Here is a 20631-nt window from a genome sequence, read left to right as displayed (position 1 = left end):
AATGGTGAGTTAGTTAGCCAATAGTTAGTAAAAATAAATAAATAAATATATATATATATATGTGGCAACTACCAGATGAAACGTTCACTAATTTCGGTGTATACTTTTAGGCTAGCCTAGTACAGGTAAAAAGCTTAAAGAACGCAAGTACAAGTTGGTTCTAGCATTGGATAACAATAAAGCTTATACTATGGTAGTGACTTTTCCAAATTCCTTTTTGCTGGTCAAAGTCCAATAAGAAAAGAAAGAAAAAATGGTAATAGGTTACATCTCCTGAGAAACTTTTAGCAGGTGCAACAGCCTATCCACTCAATCTCCTCACCGCACTTCAACTTCCAGGCGATCTCCGTGAAAAGCACTTTCGTATACAAACAAGTTGTTTATTTTAATTATTGTAAATATTTAAAATTATTGAATTTATTTCTTTCACACTTTATTTTTCTCCACTTCGCTCCAGGGTTGCCAAATAAACAGCTCTTTTGTATACATTAATTTTTTTATCATTTGTTTATTTATATTTGAAGAGTACAGAAAATCAATTTAAAAAAATGTTATTTTCATTGAGTTATGTGGGCGTGAAGTAAAGGGGGAAAACGACAATGTCCTCGTTCCTTGTGGTCATCTGAAAAATAATACAATGATGAATTCTTGATTAGTAAAAATGTCGCTATCTGAAAAAGGTGCAAAACTGAAAAAAATTGCAAAAAAGAGCGTTTACTCAAAAAAATTAAATTTTTGACAAAATTTTTAATTTTGTCGAATTTTTTAAAAATATTACGATTTTCAATATATACATTTTTGTTGCTTCATGTGATAGAGTGACAAGACACTAAAACATTTGTAACTTTGGAAATAACTCAGAAAAATCCTTTCAGGGAGATATTTTTGAATATCTAAAATATGGAATTATGAAAAAAATATATCGAAAATTTCCACAACTTTATACTGTTTTGTATTGCTCTAGTCAAGGTTGTTATTGTCTCAAAGATGACCGTATTTCTGAAACATTAAACTGGTAACAATTAATTTTTATATTACATATATATACTTACATACATACATACAATATATGTATGTATATTTAAAAACTTGTAATTTTGAAAACAGTGGAATCAAAAAATTACCACGCCCTCTCTATATTAAGGGTGATCTATTTTGAGGTTCCCTACTTACAAGATTGTTCTCACTCAAGAACTGAAGCCATTTGACCAACATAAGGTCGAGGCTTGAGAGAACGTGAAATCGATAACGATTCTATACGCCAATCATCTTTTCCAAAAAAAATCTTCTGAGTGGTGCGGTAAATAAAAAACTGTCGATTTTGGTGCGAAGAAAATCCACACGTAATTCACCTAAATTGACAGTTTTGTATATTTTGGGAAGGACGACATAGATTTTGAAAAGAAGTTTAAAATTATGAACAGAGTCTTAATATTATTTTCTCATAGTGGTACACTTCTTTTTTATAGTCTTGCAACATGTTGCTACAGATTATAATAGTTTTGTTCACCAAACGATTGTTTATATCACTTAAAGCTAATGGAGATTGATATAGGGTTACATCGGATGATCCAAGTAGAGGTAGCAAGGTAGTTCAATTGCATTTTTTTGACAGATCACGAGTGAGTCGTTATAAGCCGTCATGTTAATTTCGTTCAGTATTGTTTGGCACTTCATCATCAAAAGACTTACGCCTGAATAACATTTACAAACGGTTCAACTTTATTACGAAAATTCACGTTCTGTAAAGGATGTGTTTCACTCGCTTCGCTCAACTTATGATCAACAAAATTGGCCTACTGAGCGTACTATTCGCAACACCACCTATATTGAGACATAGCATTCCTTATTGGTTAGTATTCGGCCGAATAGACCACGCCAGCACGCAATGAACTAACTATAGCAGCCGTAGCTGAGAATGCACACGAAGACCGTGGATTGACGTATGGATCGTACAAAATACAAGTTCTGCATGAACTGAAGCCACTCGACCTTTCCGAGCGACATTGCTTTTCTCTATTCAAGAACTGCCTTTTGATCTAGAAAAAACAACGGTTTGGTGTGGTTTATGGACCACTGGTATCATCACTCCATATTTCTAGCCACAATCCGCATCAAAGCGACACTCTTCAACATATCGCTGATTTGCGCCTACGCCAGACGGAAGATAAGGACGATATGATCAAAGATGTTTTCTATGAGCAACTGCGCGGGGATCGAAATATGGTTATCTGTAGAACAAGATTCTAGCATAGAAAAATTCATCAAGCTACCTGGTTGTCTTCGGTTCAACACGTCTCCGGTGTTTTACACGTGCGTGCGCTCCGAGTTCCTAACATCGACTTGGACCACTATATTGTTGCAGCCAAGATTCGCAGCCACCTGTGTGCAGCAAATGACGCACCAATACGTGCGCGATGGGATAGATACCGAGAGTTGAAGAGGGAAGCGAGATGCATTTTCAGATTCAATTCTACGAAAAGATGCAGTGACTAACAGAAGTTTTCCAGACCGGAGCATACTCTTGTATAACCCCCAAAGGTGCCTTAGTTATTGATGCCCAGAGCATACTAATATTATGGAGAGAACACACCTCCATCCTGTCGAATTGCAGGGAAAGCATATCACCAGGAGATGGGGAACGCGATTCCCCAATCGATGAAGATGGAGCAAACGTTCCATTGCCCGGCAATGAAGAAGTTCGAATAGCAATTATCCATCTAAGGAACAACAAAGCCGGCGGGGGCCGATGATTGCCGGCCGAGCAATGGTTTAACAAAAGCATGCCCGACAGCACAAAAAGAGAAAAATCTCGAACTGCAGAACTAAATAGAGAAGGTGCCATCTTCTATAACAGTGTACAGCTGCTGACGTAGACCGAGGATATTGATATTATTGGCCTCAACATCCGGACCGTTAGTTCTGTCTTCTCCAGACTATATAAGGAAGCGAAAAAAATGGGTCTGGTAGTGAACAAATGAAATGAAACAATCAGACCTGCGAATTGTATCCCTCGTCACTGTATACAGTCCTACAGGGGTGTTGTGGAATCCAAGACAGAATATCTTAGCTGTCAGAATTGCAAACCAATTTTGATTTCAAAGTTGTCACAGAATCTGATTAGATTTTCGTCTTTTCGAACATATACAAAACCAATATTCGAACCAGCAGTTTACTAAAGTGAAAAAACGTGCAAATGAATACATTGTTTGTAATAAGTTCCGAATTAAAGGAAGATTTTAAGAGATAACATTTATCGAATTAATAAAGACGCATTTGGGTGTTAAATTACGTTTATTACCTTTTGTAAATCTAATACCTTTAAATATCCAGATTTTTTTCCAAAAGCTCAATAATTTTTTTCCCCTATAAAAATAAAGATAGATGAGTTCGAAATAATAAAATAACTCGGCTATAACCGCGAAAGTGGTGTCTACGCTACTAAGGAAGAAGAAGACCATCTAATACCGGGTTGTAAGCATAGATCTAAGACTCATCGTCAGAAACAGTATGTTATATTACATCATGGTAGTCGGAAAGTATTATTTAAGAGACGTTAAGACGACACTGTTCTTCGAAAAAATTGAGTGATTTTGGAACCAATCGTGCTTTCTCTTTGCTTATACCCAAATGATCTTACAAAATAGTTTTCAGTAATCCTTCTGATACTCTAACTATGCCAGTAAGATCACTGGCTGGTAATCGCCGATTCTCAAGCACCAATTTCTTTATTTTATTGACATATTTATCATCAGTTAATGTTAACGGCCGTCCTGGCCGTGGTCCGTCGTGAATGTTCTTTGAATTATTTGTACCAATCAAAAGCTATTGTTCGCGACATTCAATTATCATTGAGGCCAACTTTCTGAACGTTTCGGCACTAGAGCTTTGATTCCGCACACAAAATGTAATGGAACTCCTTGTTGAATAATCGAAAAAAGCGCCGAATACACTTTATGTTCTTCGGAAAGACAAGCGTATACTAAACACGAATAATTGTTTTCATGTGGCATTTGGTTCAGATGTCACTGACAATTATTCCAACCTGAAAAATAATATTTCGACGAAAAGTCTTACTATTTTCTTACCATACTTCATACTATTAACATGCCAAATACTCCTGAGTGAATTTCATTTTTATAGTTTAAGTGGTTTAGAAGATATTTACATTAAATCAATTTGCGAGCGATTCCACTCACACTTTTTCAAAATTTTGAGCCCACAAGTGCCCGTTTTTAGTGGGATCCCCTGTGCCAAATTACAATTGTTTATCTTAAGTGGGTGCTTAGTTATGGCAACTTATAGGTGTCTGTTTAATGGTGTTTGGTGAGCGTGGCATTGATTGCGCCCATCTGCAATGCGAATCGTCTTACGGTGCCGAGAAACATGTACACCATGTTTCATTAAGACATCTCAATTTTTACTGAACCCACACACGTTAAAGAAAAGTGTATATGAATACCTCAATTTACAATTAGGGAAACTTTGCGAGTTAGGAGAACTCCACCGTTGCAATAATAATATCAGAAGATCGGTAGTGTGAAAACTTCTATAAAGCCACAATTACTAGATCGGATAATGTCCGGTACATTGCGCGACTACATCTAAGGTCAAAATTTTCTTATACATATATTCTTAGGTCATTCCTGCACCTTTGAAATACATCAGTTTTTAAATATGGAAATGAACAACTTATAAAATGTAAGCTCAAATCGGAAAATGATAGGGTCTGAGAAGAATATCTTCGGTGAAATTGGGACGGTGACAAAATTTATTGACAAATAGTCGTACATAAAGAAGATCGAGATTTTCAGCGAAATACTCCACTAGTTCTCTACGAGACCGTAATATGTATATTGTAAATCTTCAAATATATGCTATATCTGTGCAGTTTGTATACACTACTTGGTCGATTATGCTTTATCGACCTTAACAAAGATACCAATTCTACCCTTGTTGGTAAAACTTTCCGATCCCGCCAGATGACCGAACATTATGATACAAACAAAAATCCTAATACAACGCAATTTAACAAACAAGTAAAAAGGTGGCCTAGTTCATAAACAATCTGAACATTTCGCAGATACAAATGGCAGGAGTGGTAAGTTCTTCTCCAGAACAAAAAGTTAGACTGCATGACTTCTGTCTTCTGAAAAGCATATTGCTCCACTATATATATTCGCACAAAAGCTAATTATGAGTAGCAAAAGTGGCTTCACTAAAGCAAATAAGCACTAAATACGTACTAAAGTACGAAAGGTCTGCATCGTGTGAATGACCGGCTTGCCAATTCACGTCTATCGTATAACGAACGTCATTACATAATTATTGCAGGGAAATCGCAACTTCTTTTCTACAACCTTAACTACTCCACGTACTAAATCTACACGCCGAACATCGCCTCATACAAGCAAAACAGCCTGTTTAGAGTTTCATATTCCAAGACTTAAGCGAAAATGAAGAAATGAATTTTCCTGTACAAGATCTACACCGTGCACAAGTTTAAAATGTGAACGAAGATTATGGCAGCACTTCCACCGAAACGCTGCAATTCGTTTTGTCTTTCAATATTAAAGATATCGACTTAGCTGGGCGTTCATGAAGTACTATGTGACTGTTTTTGTCTGTTTTACGCCAAATTCAGTGCATTCCACCCTATGTGCGAATCTGACAAAGGTTTTTTCAAGGCATTTTTTTGTAAAAAGACGTGTGTCAAAACTTCGGGGCACATCCATGCTTAAAGAATAGCAGCTTGGTCGTAAAGCTATTGCATAGCATGCTGTATCAACTTAAGCAATTATAATCTTATTTTTTTTATTTTATTCATGCAGTATTTCTTTTTCTTTGATATTAATTCAAGTTACACTTTTTGAGCGTGGTGACCGATAAAAAACAAATTTTTCTATTATTATTAAATAAATAAATAAAACGTTAATACTGTTTAATAATATATTTTCATTATTTTACAATACATGTGGGTTTTATTTTATTTTCTTACAATAGCTGTTTTTTTTATTTTATTCATGCAGTATTTCTTTTTCTTTGATATTAATTCAAGTTACACTTTTTGAGCGTGGTGACCGATAAAAAACAAATTTTTCTATTATTATTAAATAAATAAAACGTTAATACTGTTTAATAATATATTTTCATTATTTTACAATACATGTGGGTTTTATTTTATTTTCTTACAATAGCTGTTTTTTTTATTTTATTCATGCAGTATTTCTTTTTCTTTGATATTAATTCAAGTTACACTTTTTGAGCGTGGTGACCGATAAAAAACAAATTTTTCTATTATTATTAAATAAATAAAATAATACAAATAAAACGTTAATACTGTTTTTTTTATTTTATTCATAATATATTTTCATTACTTTTTTACCGATAAAAAATATTTTTCTATTATTATTAAATAAATAAAAATAATAAAAATAAAACGTTAATACTGTTTAATAATATATTTTCATTATTTTACAATACATGTGGGTTTTATTTTATTATCTTACAATAGCTGTTTTTTTTTATTTTATTCATGCAGTATTTCTTTTTCTTTGATATTAATTCAAGTTACACTTTTTGAGCGTGGTGACCGATAAAAAACAAATTTTTCTATTATTATTAAATAAATAATAAATAAAAATAATAAAAATAAAACGTTAATACTGTTTAATAATATATTTTCATTATTTTACAATACATGTGGGTTTTATTTTTTATTATCTTACAATAGCTGTTTTTTTTATTTTATTCATGTAGTATTTCTTTTTCTTTGATATTAATTCAAGTTACACTTTTTGAGCGTGGTGACCGATAAAAAACAAATTCTTCTATTATTATTAAATAAATAAAAATAAAACGTTAATACTGTTTAATAATATATTTTCATTATTTTACAATACATGTGGGTTTTATTTTTTATTATTATCTTACAATAGCTGTTTTTTTTATTTTATTCATGCAGTATTTCTTTTTCTTTGATATTAATTCAAGTTACACTTTTTGAGCGTGGTGACCGATAAAAAACAAATTTTTCTATTATTATTAAATAAATAAAAATAAAACGTTAATACTGTTTAATAATATATTTTCATTATTTTACAATACATGTGGGTTTTATTTTTTATTATTATCTTACAATAGCTGTTTTTTTTTTATTTTATTCATGCAGTATTTCTTTTTCTTTGATATTAATTCAAGTTACACTTTTTGAGCGTGGTGACCGATAAAAAACAAATTTTTCTATTATTATTAAATAAATAAAAATAAAACGTTAATACTGTTTAATAATATATTTTTTTCATTATTTTACAATACATGTGGGTTTTATTTTATTTTATTATCTTACAATAGCTGTTGGTCACTCAGGAATATTTTTTAACATTGAAACTATAGGTTTATGATAACTGAAATAAGAAACATAAGTTTGCGACTTAATATCGTCTAAATACCTATAAAATACCGCGTCAATGGTGGTCCCATATTTTGTTGTGGACTCTTGTGGATCATTATTCATTTTCAAATTAAATTTTTTTGATAGAAAAGTTGTCAACCGCTCTGATTTTTTATCAGCGAAGTTAATGTTAAAATCGCCAGCCAAGATAAGTGGAAATTTATTACCATTTGTACCAAGTATTTTCGACCCTTCTTCAGTGTACTCCAGTAAAGTGCGATGAATAAAATGCTCTACCTCGTCCAATTTTGGATTCGGAGAAATGTAAATTGCTATCATAACTATTTGTAAGCCATTTCTAAGTTTACATAAGCTCGCACAAATATCTCCAACAACTGAGCGCCTAACATTAACATCGCTAACGTGTGCAATATTTATTTCAATATGCGGAGTCATAATATTAGTAATATCATTTTCATTTTGGTAAATAGCTACCCCCCCTTTTGAAACAGTATCTCGTTTGAACTGAACAATACAATTAAAATTAGGTATGTCAATCGGATTATCATACGTCATGCAAGTTTCGGTAAGAAGTAACACATTTGTTTTTCTTGTAACTGAATCTTGTAAATCGTATTTATGACTATTTAGACTTTGGCAGTTGAAAGTCATTATTGAAATACCATTTCTATTACTAATGAATTCTAATACACTTTGAGCTATCGTCTGAACACTATTTAAAGACAGTCTTTTGAATTCTTGCAACAAAATTGCAGTCGATGCAGCTTGCTTTCGATTATGATAAAACTTGAATGTATCATTTTTTTTTGTCGTGATATACAATTTTTCAATATTAGTCACCCGAGAGAGCGCAACATAAACAAGTTCCTGAGAATGCACTTTACTATACTCATATACTATTTCGTCAAAAGTTCCACCTTGCGACTTATGTATAGTTAAAGCAAGAGCTGAAGTTAATGGAAAATGTTTGCGTTTGGCTATACATTTTCTATCCGATGTTAATGAAATATTTGCTGTTCGTAATTCAATGGGAACAGCGAGATTGCCAACTCTGTTTTGTACTGCTAGAGCGGCTGCTTTTTGCCTTTTTTTCCTACCCATTTTATCTGAACCATAAAATTCCAGCCAAACTCTTATTAATGTGTTACTTTCATCAAATTCTATATGTACCAATTTCCCAACAGCACCATTGCACAAACCATCAGAAACGTCGATGTTAGTTGTAATAACATAATGCTTTCCAACGACAAAAGTAATGTGATAAGGCAGTCCTCCAGTGTCAATAACCGACTTTTTATGTAATTTAAGTCTAAAATTAGCTTCTTGCTCAGCACTTTTAGCGCCAATAATGACGTCTACGGACATTGAAAGAACTTTGTTTTCACATTGGCTCAAAATCAAATTGTTATAGGCAGCAACATCTTCATTTTTAAAAAATAAACGAACTCCATTAGGACATAATGTAGCAACATCCTCTTTTTTGAAAAATCTCGATTCAATAAGTTGAAACTCATGCTCATCTAGTACATCTCCATTACCTATTTTTGTCAAAACTTGTGAAAATGCAACATTAGCTTGTCTCATTACTTTGGTGAGTTGATAAAATTTTAATTTTCTCCATAAATGCGGTCCAATCATGCTCGTTCTGATTGTCTTGTAAATTGGTGTCGATCTTACTGGTGGCAATTGCCGTAAATCTCCGATCAAAATAACATCTATACTTCCGAAATCTGTGTTTTTGCCTGTTATTTGTTTTAGGCGATTATCAATTTTATGTAGAAGTTCTGCACTAACCATGCTAATTTCATCAATGATCAGTACTCTGACATATCTGAAGAGAGATCTATACAAGTGCAACGTTTCTGATGACAGAGGCAAAAGTTTTGAAAGAGAAATTTTGAGCGCTGTATGAACAGTTGTACCGTCAATAGCCACGGCAGCTTTGCCGGTTGAAGCACATGTAATATAGGCATTGCAGTAACCATCATTATCAGTGAACCTATTGTAAATTTCCATAATCAGTTTGATAACGAATGATTTTCCCGTACCTGCTGGTCCCGTAAAAAAAATTTGAAATGGTTCTTGAATTGAAGTTTGTAAATGATGAATTATAGTCATAAGAATATCTCTTTGTTGATCATTGGCCATCCGCATTAAATTATAGAATTGTTGATAATCCATTAAATTTTCTCTTTTTTTAGCTACAGCGCCAAGTTTATGCAGAGATGCATTTCGTAAATCACGGTTAGCAGTTGAGTTTGGATCACGTAGCAATAAGTCATAAGGATCTCTTTCATGCAATATATCAACCGCTCTTAATAATTCTTCGTCTTCTTGTTCTTCATCGTTTTCTCGGCACAACTGTCTACAAATTTCTAAAGTTTTCTCTATGTCCAAATTTGATTCAAATTCTTTCCTACGTTCTAATATCGTATCTTTGTTGTCCTCGTATATTTGAATGAACTTATTTTCAGCAATAATATCATTTTCTTCACTTTGAAAAGGAACATGCAACAGAACCATCTCACGCCTATAATCGTTGTAATTGTCAGCCATATCGTAGTTCCTGTATCTTATTATTCTTGCAGTATCTCTTTTAGTGTAAGTTCCCTTTGTATTTAGGTAATATTTTGCAACAAATTGTGCTAACGTAACATCGCGGAGTTCTTCAGGTCTTTTCTCATATTTATCAAGCCAATTCTCTTTCCAAATGTTCGTACAATCATCATCTAAAGCTTCAAGCTCCTTCATAGATTTTCTACTTCTTGTGCGTTCAGTAGGAAATACCGTTGGAATGTAGACTGTCACCACCGATGACTGAGCCATAGGTTCTCTTAATAAATACCAAGCGGCTTCTTGTGCCGGCATTTCAACAGACTGAAGTATGTCAATACTCATTTTTTTCGTGATATCGACAATGTCGAATTCTGGATGCTCGTCCATTATGTCAATTATTTGCCTTTGCAAATTACTAATCCCTCTATTATGCTTATTGACATATTCAACAACATATGTTGCACAAGCATATTCATCTAGTATAATCTGAAAATCCATGTTGGATTTCAAATGATGTAATACGAATGGATTGAAAGTGTTGTGCCATTTTTCTGCTGGTGTCCTTTTATAGAATAATTTTGGTCTACTGATACCAGCACGAATAATATTGTAGTAATGATCATCAGAAATAATACCATTATGCGAGTAAAATTCATCAAAATCCGTATAGTCAATATTTTCGAGATTATTTTTTATAAATTTAAATCGTACCTTATATTCTTTGAAAAGTGCTTCTGAGTAATCTGGATCAGTGTTTTTCATAGGTATCAAATTAATAGTTTTTTTTGTTGGCATAAATGGTGCCCCAAATCTACATTCTTGTTTTTTATTAGGATCCATTTTTTTATAACACGTGAATGTGTGTTTGTGTGTTACTAGTGTTATATTTCCAGACGCCTCTGACGCTGACACAGAAACTAATTCGTCGATTAATTTAATTACTTCGGGTTCATTACTTAATAAATCTTCAGGAACGTTGTCCAACCAAAGAAGAATATGAGCATGTGGGCTACCACGATGTTGAAACTCTATTCTTTTGAAATAATATATTACTCTATATTTTCCGAATGGACTTCTTTTCTTTGATTGCAAAATTTTTAACAGACAATTTACCATTTTATTAAAATAGATAGCACAAGTTACGGCATCTTCATTCACAAGTTGAGCTTTATGCACATAACTCATTTCTGCTAAAACCTCACCTGAAATTTCGGTTCCCTCATTTTTCAATTTGTACAATAATTTCAATAAATTTTCCCAGCCAGTTTCATTGGCGCTGAGAGTCATAAAAGCAGTTGGTGGCCCTAATTGCCTGATCATTGCAAAAACATCTTTTTTGCGATCTGACCAAAACCAAGCAGAATTTGGTATGCAGCGAAGAAATGCGAGATTTGTTTCTAAACAATTATTTATATATTCTTCAGATTGAATGGTCTCTTTCGTAATTGAAGTACCTTGTCCAATATGCTTAAACGCAAAGTTGACACATTTACTAACTCTCAACCTCATAATTTTAACAGCGATGTATAAAAGGTGTTGTGGGTCAGTAGCACGCCTATCAGTACGCCGAAGTTCGCTGGTAGCTTGCATAAATGGAGTAACAATAACACCATCTCTGTATGTTCGAAACTGACCGCCGTAGATTGTCGGAAAAGATAGTTCTTCCGCATGTTCATCCATTAAAATACTGACTGGCCTGTTATATTCAGCGGGTGCTATACTCAAAAAATAATCATCATTCCACAAAAGAGTTTGTTGCTGCGCAACTAAATTGTCTTCAATTGGCACATGTTCACTTATTTCATCCATATTCAATTGCGAAGTACGTTCATTGCCAGTAAAAAAAGATTCATCGATTTTAATGTCATAATGAATATAAAGAGGCGTAGATACTAAATACGATAACCACTCTTTAATATGGCTCTTATTTATAAGCCCGTGGACATAACTAGTTTTGTGAATCAACTTCTTTTTCAAATGCACATAAAAGCAGTGGTCATCTTCAATGTTTCTTGGCAATTGTTTCACCATTGTATTAACTTCAACAGGTACATTAATTATCTGTCCATAAATACCATACTGACCATTAACGTGTCTCAGTCTACGAATCTGCATGAACGGTACTCTCGGGGAAATCAACCGTTGCTCGATAAGGTTTAACGTTGGTAAATGTGATGGAATTTTCGGATATGCAAAACCATTGTAGGTTGACATGAGAGGAATTTTTTCGTTTTGCAAAGATGTATAACACGTAGAGCAGACTTGAACAATTTCACCAGGTATGTAATTCTAAAAAAATCAAATTCGTATTATCAAAATATAGAAAGAAAAATATAGAGTGAAAATTAAATTACCTGCAATATTGTTTTCAAAATACTTTCATGTTTACTGGTCGACTTTTTCAAGTCTCTTTTCCACCATAGTCTGTCGCAAATAATACAAGAATGACCGAATAAATTACTCGTAAATTTGTTATAAAAATCAATATGACTTATACTGTGTTTACGATAATTTGTATAAACTGGAATAGTGCCATCATCAATAAAATCCATATTATTTTCACCAATTCGATCTTCTCTATCAATCTCAATTTCATTTTCATGATTGTTATGGTTATCTTCTGTAGGATCTTCATCATAATTATCACGATATAGTTCAATATTGGCATCACCATGGGCTTCATTTTGGGTAGCGTCTTGTACTGTCTCAAATAAATCTGATACTTCATAAAAAGGTGTGAAATGTTGTTCACGAAGATGAAGATGAATCCAGTTTTGTGTATCATTCGCTTTAAAATGACAAAAGATAGTGTCTTCATTCGTTGTAGTTATGTTGTAAAAACAATAATGTACACAAATATTTTGATTGTACATTTTAGAGAATAAGTACAAACAATCCAAATCTCCGTAATCATTACTACTTGATAGAATGTTATATGCTTCTTGCGGATTGTGGCAGGAGTTTAAATAGGGTGAATCGCGTAACTGATTTCTCAAGTCACAACTCTCAATTTGAAGTTGCAAAACACTTATGAGCGAGTGGAATAGACAATTACCATCGCCAGGAATTCCTGTGTCTCTATGTAGAATAACTTCGGGAGTAATGCATTCATTACGCTGTTCATAAATATGAAGTTGTTGGCTGTGAAATTGATTTTCTTGTAACGTTACATTTTCTATATTTTCAACAGCGCTACATCGCACGATATTATCTTCATTACTACACAATTTTCGTGTTTTTCTGTAAAAAAATTATGAAATCGTTAAATTAAATAATATTGAAGCATATATTACAATTTCTTTTTAAATAAATAAATAAAAAATAAATAAATAAATAAAATAAATAAAAAATATTATTATTATTAAATCAACTTACATTTCCATGTAAGATTTTTCTGCATTATGTTGACGAAATTTCCTTTGACGTTCAGCATTTGATTTTGATTTTGATACTGTTTTCATTATTTTTATTTCTTTTTCTTTTTTTATGATTTTTATTTCTTCATTTTTCTTCAAATCTTTCTGACGCTGATAATATGCCCTTTGACGTACATTATGATTTTTTTCTCTTTTTATTCTTTTTACCTCTTTACGCTTTTCTTCTCTATAAAATGAAAATATCTAGGTATAAATAGTGTAATGACACAGCAAAACAAAATTACTCATTTATAAAAATATAACAATATTAAGAAGTGATTATCGAATTTCGCGCGATGTACATACATTTATATATACTTTCTTTGCGCGGCATTCATGTGCATTATCTATACACCAAAAACAAAGGTACTGAATAGTACATGTGCTTGGTTTGATGGTTTCTGTTATATACATAATGAAGAATAAATTTATTTATAAATATATATATGTATATACATATTAGAATCTAAATTGAGAATTTAAACTATACGCGTGTGTATGTTTGTGTGTATAAAAGAGGGCTACCTTTAATATCGCTCATTTTAATATCAAAAATTTAGGTTATCTTTATAATACTGCATTTGTGATAATAATAAAATGTATGTATATAGAGTACTCACTCATTTTCTTCCACTATTTCTTCGTTAATAATAAATGCACTTTGTTCATTCATATTCAATATTCAAAAAAACACTTTATACACAAATTTTATTCCAGAAAATGTAAAGTCATCTACCGTGGTAAAGTATAGAGAAGGTGCAGGTTCAATGGCGGACATTTGTTACGAAGCATCTCGACAAGAGAGAATTTATAGCTGCATTGCCGTGCATATTACTTGTGGAGACTCCACATTGCTCATAGCGTACATAGCGTACATTTCTAATTTATATATATAGAGAAGGTGCAGGTTCAATGGCGGACATTTGTTACGAGGCATCTCGACAAGAGAGAATTTATAGCTGCATTGCCGTGCATATTGCTTGTGGAGACTCCACATTGCTCATAGCGTACATTTCTAATTTATATATATAGAGAAGGTGCAGGTTTAATGGCGGACATTTGTTACGAGGCATCTCGACAAGAGAGAATTTATAGCTGCATTGCCGTGCATATTGCTTGTGGAGACTCCACATTGCTCATAGCGTACATAGCGTACATTTCTAATTTATATATATATATTATTAATTTCTTTTATATAGAGAAAACGAAAGAGGTTAACAAGGAGAAAAAGGTAAGCATTGTGAATTTAATGTTGTGTGTATAATTAAAAACTTTAATATTACAGAAATCATTTGGACCATTGGTAAAATTCAAATCTATAGCGTGCAGCAACCAAATAATGGAGTATGTTTTAAATTATTAAAGTTAAATAGTGTATATTTCATTCAAATATTTGTTATAGATTGTGCATTTTATTTTGAGTTTGTTATTAAATAAAGAGAAAAAAAATATTTCGCTCATGAGTCATCCTGCATCCAGACACTACCGCCTTTGTGGTATGCAACATTTTTCGTCACCGCAATGTTCATTTTTCTGCATTATGTTGACGAAATTTCCTTTGACGTTCAGCATTTGATTTTGATTTTGATACTGTTTTCATTATTTTTATTTCTTTTTCTTTTTTTATGATTTTTATTTCTTCATTTTTCTTCAAATCTTTCTGACGCTGATAATATGCCCTTTGACGTACATTATGATTTTTTTCTCTTTTTATTCTTTTTACCTCTTTACGCTTTTCTTCTCTATAAAATGAAAATATCTAGGTATAAATAGTGTAATGACACAGCAAAACAAAATTACTCATTTATAAAAATATAACAATATTAAGAAGTGATTATCGAATTTCGCGCGATGTACATACATTTATATATACTTTCTTTGCGCGGCATTCATGTGCATTATCTATACACCAAAAACAAAGGTACTGAATAGTACATGTGCTTGGTTTGATGGTTTCTGTTATATACATAATGAAGAATGAATTTATTTATAAATATATATATGTATATACATATTAGAATCTAAATTGAGAATTTAAACTATACGCGTGTGTATGTTTGTGTGTATAAAAGGGCTACCTTTAATATCGCTCATTTTAATATCAAAAATTTAGGTTATCTTTATAATACTGCATTTGTGATAATAATAAAATGTATGTATATAGAGTACTCACTCATTTTCTTCCACTATTTCTTCGTTAATAATAAATGCACTTTGTTCATTCATATTCAATATTCAAAAAAACACTTTATACACAAATTTTATTCCAGAAAATGTAAAGTCATCTACCGTGGTAAAGTATAGAGAAGGTGCGGGTTCAATGGCGGACATTTGTTACGAGGCATCTCGACAAGAGAGAATTTATAGCTGCATTGCCGTGCATATTGCTTGTGGAGACTCCACATTGCTCATAGCGTACATAGCGAACATTTCTAATTTATATATATATATTATTAATTTCTTTTATATAGAGAAAACGAAAGAGGTTAACAAGGAGAAAAAGGTAAGCATTGTGAATTTAATGTTGTGTGTATAATTAAAAACTTTAATATTACAGAAATCATTTGGACCATTGGTAAAATTCAAATCTATAGCGTGCAGCAACCAAATAATGGAGTATGTTTTAAATTATTAAAGTTAAATAGTGTATATTTCATTCAAATATTTGTTATAGATTGTGCATTTTATTTTGATTTTGTTATTATTGTTATTAAATAAAGAGAAAAAAAATATTTCGCTCATGAGTCATCCTGCATCCAGACACTACCGCCTTTGTGGTATGCAACATTTTTCGTCACCGCAATGTGTTTTTTACGCCACACAGCGTCACCTGTGTGTGACGTTTTAAGCGTCAGGCATACTTCCGTTACGAAATTTCTGCATTCGGTCCCCTCGCTCAGAAGCTGCGTAAAAATCTATGCAATATGCCGCTCGAGCTCACATTTAACCAAAACAACGACCAGTTAATGATTCAGGGCAGTGTTTGGAGATCTTCATGAGTAATAAACGCAAGGTTTTGCGTCGTTATGTGACAATGGATGAAACATGGCTCCATTATTTCACTTCGAATTCGAATCCAAAGCGTAGGGAAACGCAACAGTCGGCTAACAAGGTTATGGCGTCTCTAGTTTTGGATGCCCATGAAATAATTTTTATTGACCGAAATCGCTGCAAAAGGCCCGCACTTGAAAAAAAATTACTGTTTCACTAAGACAATGCACCATGTCACAAATCAGTGAAAACGATGGCAAAAATCCATTAAATGGGTTTCGAATTGCTTCAACATCCACCGTTCTTCAGATCTGTCCCGCGACTATTTCCTCTTACCAGATCTCAAAAGAATGTTTGTTGCTAAGAAATTTTCGTCGAATGAAGAAGTGATCATGTGTATTGCAATACATGAGAACTGTCCATAAACAATATGTTTAATAGGTTTTGCATGTATTTGATTACTGAGCACAGGATATGACATTGAAGTCTGTTAAACTTTGATATCTGTGCTATTTCACATTTATTTAAGATAGAGCGTCGCTGTTCCTTTTTTCTACTTTCTCTCATCGCTCCTGTTGTGATATTTTGCTTGGCGCCAATATCTTTTTGTAAAATGTAAGTAATTTGCTTATTTAAAGATATTATGTCTTTGTAAAATTTTTTTATTTGTAATAGAATTTTATATAAGACGAATACCTAATTGAGAAAGAACGACATGTTTTACAATAAAGCGTGCATAGGATAGATGCCAGAAAGGAAGAAGGCTATATGAGCAAACAGCGCGCCAAAGAAATAACCACCGCTCTAACATTTTGAACGTTTCGGCACTAGTACTTTGAATCCGCACACAAAATTTAATATAACTTATTTCTTGAGCAGTTACACTTATAGATATTTGTTTAAACCCTCCAATGTTAGGCTATTCAAAACACACTTGCACCCACTACTTAGATTGCAAATGAAAACGCGCTGGTAAATTGGTGTACAATTACTTTAATTTTTGTATATATCGGGTGATTTTTTAAGAGCTTGATAACTTTTTTTAAAAAAAAAACGCATAAAATTTGCAAAATCTCATCGGTTCTTTATTTGAAACGTTAGATTGGTTCATGACATTTACTTTTTGAAGATAATTTCATTTAAATGTTGACCGCGGCTGCGTCTTAGGTGGTCCATTCGGAAAGTCCAATTTTGGGCAACTTTTTCGAGCATTTCGGCCGGAATAGCCCGAATTTCTTCGGATATGTTGTCTTCCAAAGCTGGAATAGTTGCTGGCTTATTTCTGTAGACTTTAGACTTGACGTAGCCCCACAAAAAATAGTCTAAAGGCGTTAAATCGCATGATCTTGGTGGCCAACTGCCCATGCATCCCGAAAAATGCACTGTTTGGTGTGGTTTGTACGCTGGTGGAATCATTGGACCGTATTTTTTCAAAGATGCTGTTGGACGCAACGTTACGGTGAATGGCGATCGCTATCGTTCGATGCTAACAAACTTTTTGTTGCCAAAAATGGAAGAACTGAACTTGGTTGACATGTGGTTTCAACAAGATGGCGCTACATGCCACACAGCTCGCGATTCTATGGCCATTTTGAGGGAAAACTTCGGAGAACAATTCATCTCAAGAAATGGACCCGTAAGTTGGCCACCAAGATCATGCGATTTAACGCCTTTAGACTATTTTTTGTGGGGCTACGTCAAGTCTAAAGTCTACAGAAATAAGCCAGCAACTATTCCAGCTTTGGAAGACAACATTTCCGAAGAAATTCGGGCTATTCCGGCCGAAATGCTCGAAAAAGTTGCCCAAAATTGGACTTCCGAATGGACCACCTAAGACGCAGCCGCGGTCAACATTTAAATGAAATTATCTTCAAAAAGTAAATGTCATGAACCAATCTAACGTTTCAAATAAAGAACCGATGAGATTTTGCAAATTTTATGCGTTTTTTTTTAAAAAAGTTATCAAGCTCTTAAAAAATCACCCGATATCTACAATCAAATTTTAAATTTGTATATATAGACAAGTATATGGATTCAGACCGGTGTTGTGTTCAATTAAACACAGCGCCAAATTGTTGTTGAGTTGATATAAGATGCTGCTTGCATCAACTGGGTTGACTCAAAGTTAAGATGGATAGCTTAAAGTTGTTCTTTGGCAAATTGGGTTGAAATATATTTTCTAGGTGATTTGCAAAGCAATTAGCCTTTTCCTCGTCACTTCGAGCCCAATTTCCACCCAAGTCTCGTATAGGCATATTGGAGTCAGTTGGTGGCTTCATGGACTTTTGGGCTTTCCAAAGGAAGTTGAGTGGAAGAGGAACGATTTATCTGCCATTCACGTCTGGCACGCCTTTTCATTTACAAGCATTTCTATTTCTCTATTAGAGATTTTTCTGAAACTTTTGTTTGGTGTTGCTAAGACAGCTGCGCTTATATCAGTGACTTCTCTTATGCTTTCGTCAATATCTCTTCCTGTATTTATTTTGTGCTCAATATTAATGTGGCTACTGACGTATTTTTTATATTTTAACCAATTCGTTTTATAAGAAGTTAGACCCACTTTTGGATTAACGAATATGGGTTGTTCACATAACTTTATTAGTACAAGAGAGTGATCAGAAGATAGATCAGTACATGTATCAGCTGTTATGTGCGATTTATCTATATTTTTGATTACAGCAAAATCAATTAAATCTGGTATTTTCTTACGATCACTAGGCCAATATGTCGACTTACCAATAGATATTACTTCAAGGTTATTGTGACTATTTATAACAGTTTGATACAGCTGTCGTCCTTTCGGATTAATAAGACGTGAGCCCCAGTACGTGTGTTTTGCGTTGTAATCTCCACCTGCAAAGAAATCTTTGACCTAGTATTCCAAAAGTCTTTAAATTCGATTTCTGTACTTTTAAAACGAGGTGGACAGTATATAGCCATAAGGTTTAAGTCACCACCCCGATTTTTTAGTGATATTATTGTTTCTTGTAACTGTGGTGTAGCATGAGATTCTAGAGCATAGTGGTTTAAACGATTTCTAATCAACACTGCCGTGCCACCATGCGCTTTTCCATCCGGATGATTTGTAACATATAGTCTAAATCCCGGTATATTGAAATTATTTTTATTTGTTAAATGAGTTTCTGAAATAAGCATTACATCTATATTCTTTTCAGACAGAAATCTGATAATCTCTAATTTATGTTGGTTAACACCGTTAGCATTCCACTTACAGATATTTAGTATGCTCACTTTTTACTTAATAAATTTTGCAGCATTTGATTTTGTGATTTTATTAAATCTCGGATGATGTTTTGCATGGTAGACATAAATTGTGTCTTACATTGTGTAAGATTTATAATCATAGTTTCAATAACTCCATTTTGAGGATTTTGCGGCAGTTGCATTTGCACAGTATTGCCTTTCACCACATTTGCATAGCTTCCTTGCATATTATTATGTTAGAAGTGATAGGATTTGAACTTTTTTCTGATGTTGCTATAATTTCATTACTGGGTGTTTGTAAGATTTGGTTACGACGTGCTTGAATGCCCTGTGACAACTTCGATTTCAAATCTTGATATACAGGGCAACCTCTGTAATTAGCATTGTGATTTCCTCCGCAATTGCTGCATTTTTTATTTAATTCTTTTTTCTTAAGGGTGCATTTAGAAGTGGGATGTAAATCACCACATACCACACAAACACTGCGTAGAGTGGAGTATGATTAAGTATGCCCATATTCTTAGCAGTTAGTACATTGTATCGGACCGTTTCTTTTATGTGGTTCTTCTACAGTTAGTCTACGATGCAGCAAATATTTAAAATTATATAATATATTGGATGTGTTTCATTTTTTTTAAGTTGATTTGAGTTCGGCAACAATTCAATTTTAAACATTGACTGTGGTACTTTGTTTGTATTAAATATATTTACAACTGTTTTAATACCAAAACCGCATTCTTCCAATGCTTCTTTGACTTCACTAGAGTCTATGGCGGACTCTATACCCTTAATTACAACAACTAGGCCCTTGGAAGCTTGAAAGCTGATAGGTGGCGTCGCATCCATCATCAATTTATCACCGAATCGACTGGTCACCTCATCACGCGGAAGACACCACCGTTAACACATACACGCATGCCCAAACACCGATGACCACGCAATCTGGTAGAACAAAGAAGATTTGAAAGCAGCTCGCGCACTCTTCGTTGATATGACGTCGAAAACGCCGTTTTTTCGCAGCCCGGCCGT

General features: G+C 33.3%; 2 protein-coding genes across 9 annotated transcripts in view; one reads left to right on the top strand and one right to left on the bottom strand.

Moving 5' to 3' along the window:
* LOC126764075 (equilibrative nucleoside transporter 1-like) overlaps positions 1 to 16134 on the top strand; it is a 183554-nt gene extending 167420 nt beyond the window's left edge. Inside the window, exons 9-15 of one of the 8 annotated variants that reach the window (XR_007667801.1) lie at positions 14104 to 14148; positions 14294 to 14393; positions 14586 to 14617; positions 14672 to 14730; positions 15657 to 15801; positions 15858 to 15889; positions 15944 to 16134. The gene's annotated coding sequence lies outside the window, so the exon portion shown is untranslated. Of the gene's footprint in view, positions 1 to 14103; positions 14394 to 14585; positions 14618 to 14671; positions 14731 to 15656; positions 15802 to 15857; positions 15890 to 15943 lie in introns of all 8 variants that reach the window. The other 7 variants (XR_007667802.1, XR_007667800.1, XR_007667805.1 and 4 more) reach the window with 7 other exon arrangements.
* On the bottom strand, positions 12195 to 13579 carry LOC126764114 (uncharacterized). The gene is made up of 2 exons (XM_050481909.1): positions 13346 to 13579; positions 12195 to 13210 (listed from the first exon to the last, which is right to left on the bottom strand). The coding sequence occupies exons 1-2, from the start codon at positions 13429 to 13431 to the stop codon at positions 12316 to 12318; spliced, it is 981 nt and encodes a 326-aa protein (XP_050337866.1). The 5' UTR covers positions 13432 to 13579; the 3' UTR covers positions 12195 to 12315.
* Positions 16135 to 20631: the final 4497 nt, after the last annotated feature.

This window comes from Bactrocera neohumeralis, unplaced genomic scaffold (assembly GCF_024586455.1).
Source record: "Bactrocera neohumeralis isolate Rockhampton unplaced genomic scaffold, APGP_CSIRO_Bneo_wtdbg2-racon-allhic-juicebox.fasta_v2 cluster09, whole genome shotgun sequence".
NCBI lineage: Eukaryota > Metazoa > Arthropoda > Insecta > Diptera > Tephritidae > Bactrocera > Bactrocera neohumeralis.
The sequence above is the reverse complement of the archived record's forward strand: the minus strand, read 5'-3'. Positions and strand labels throughout refer to the sequence as shown.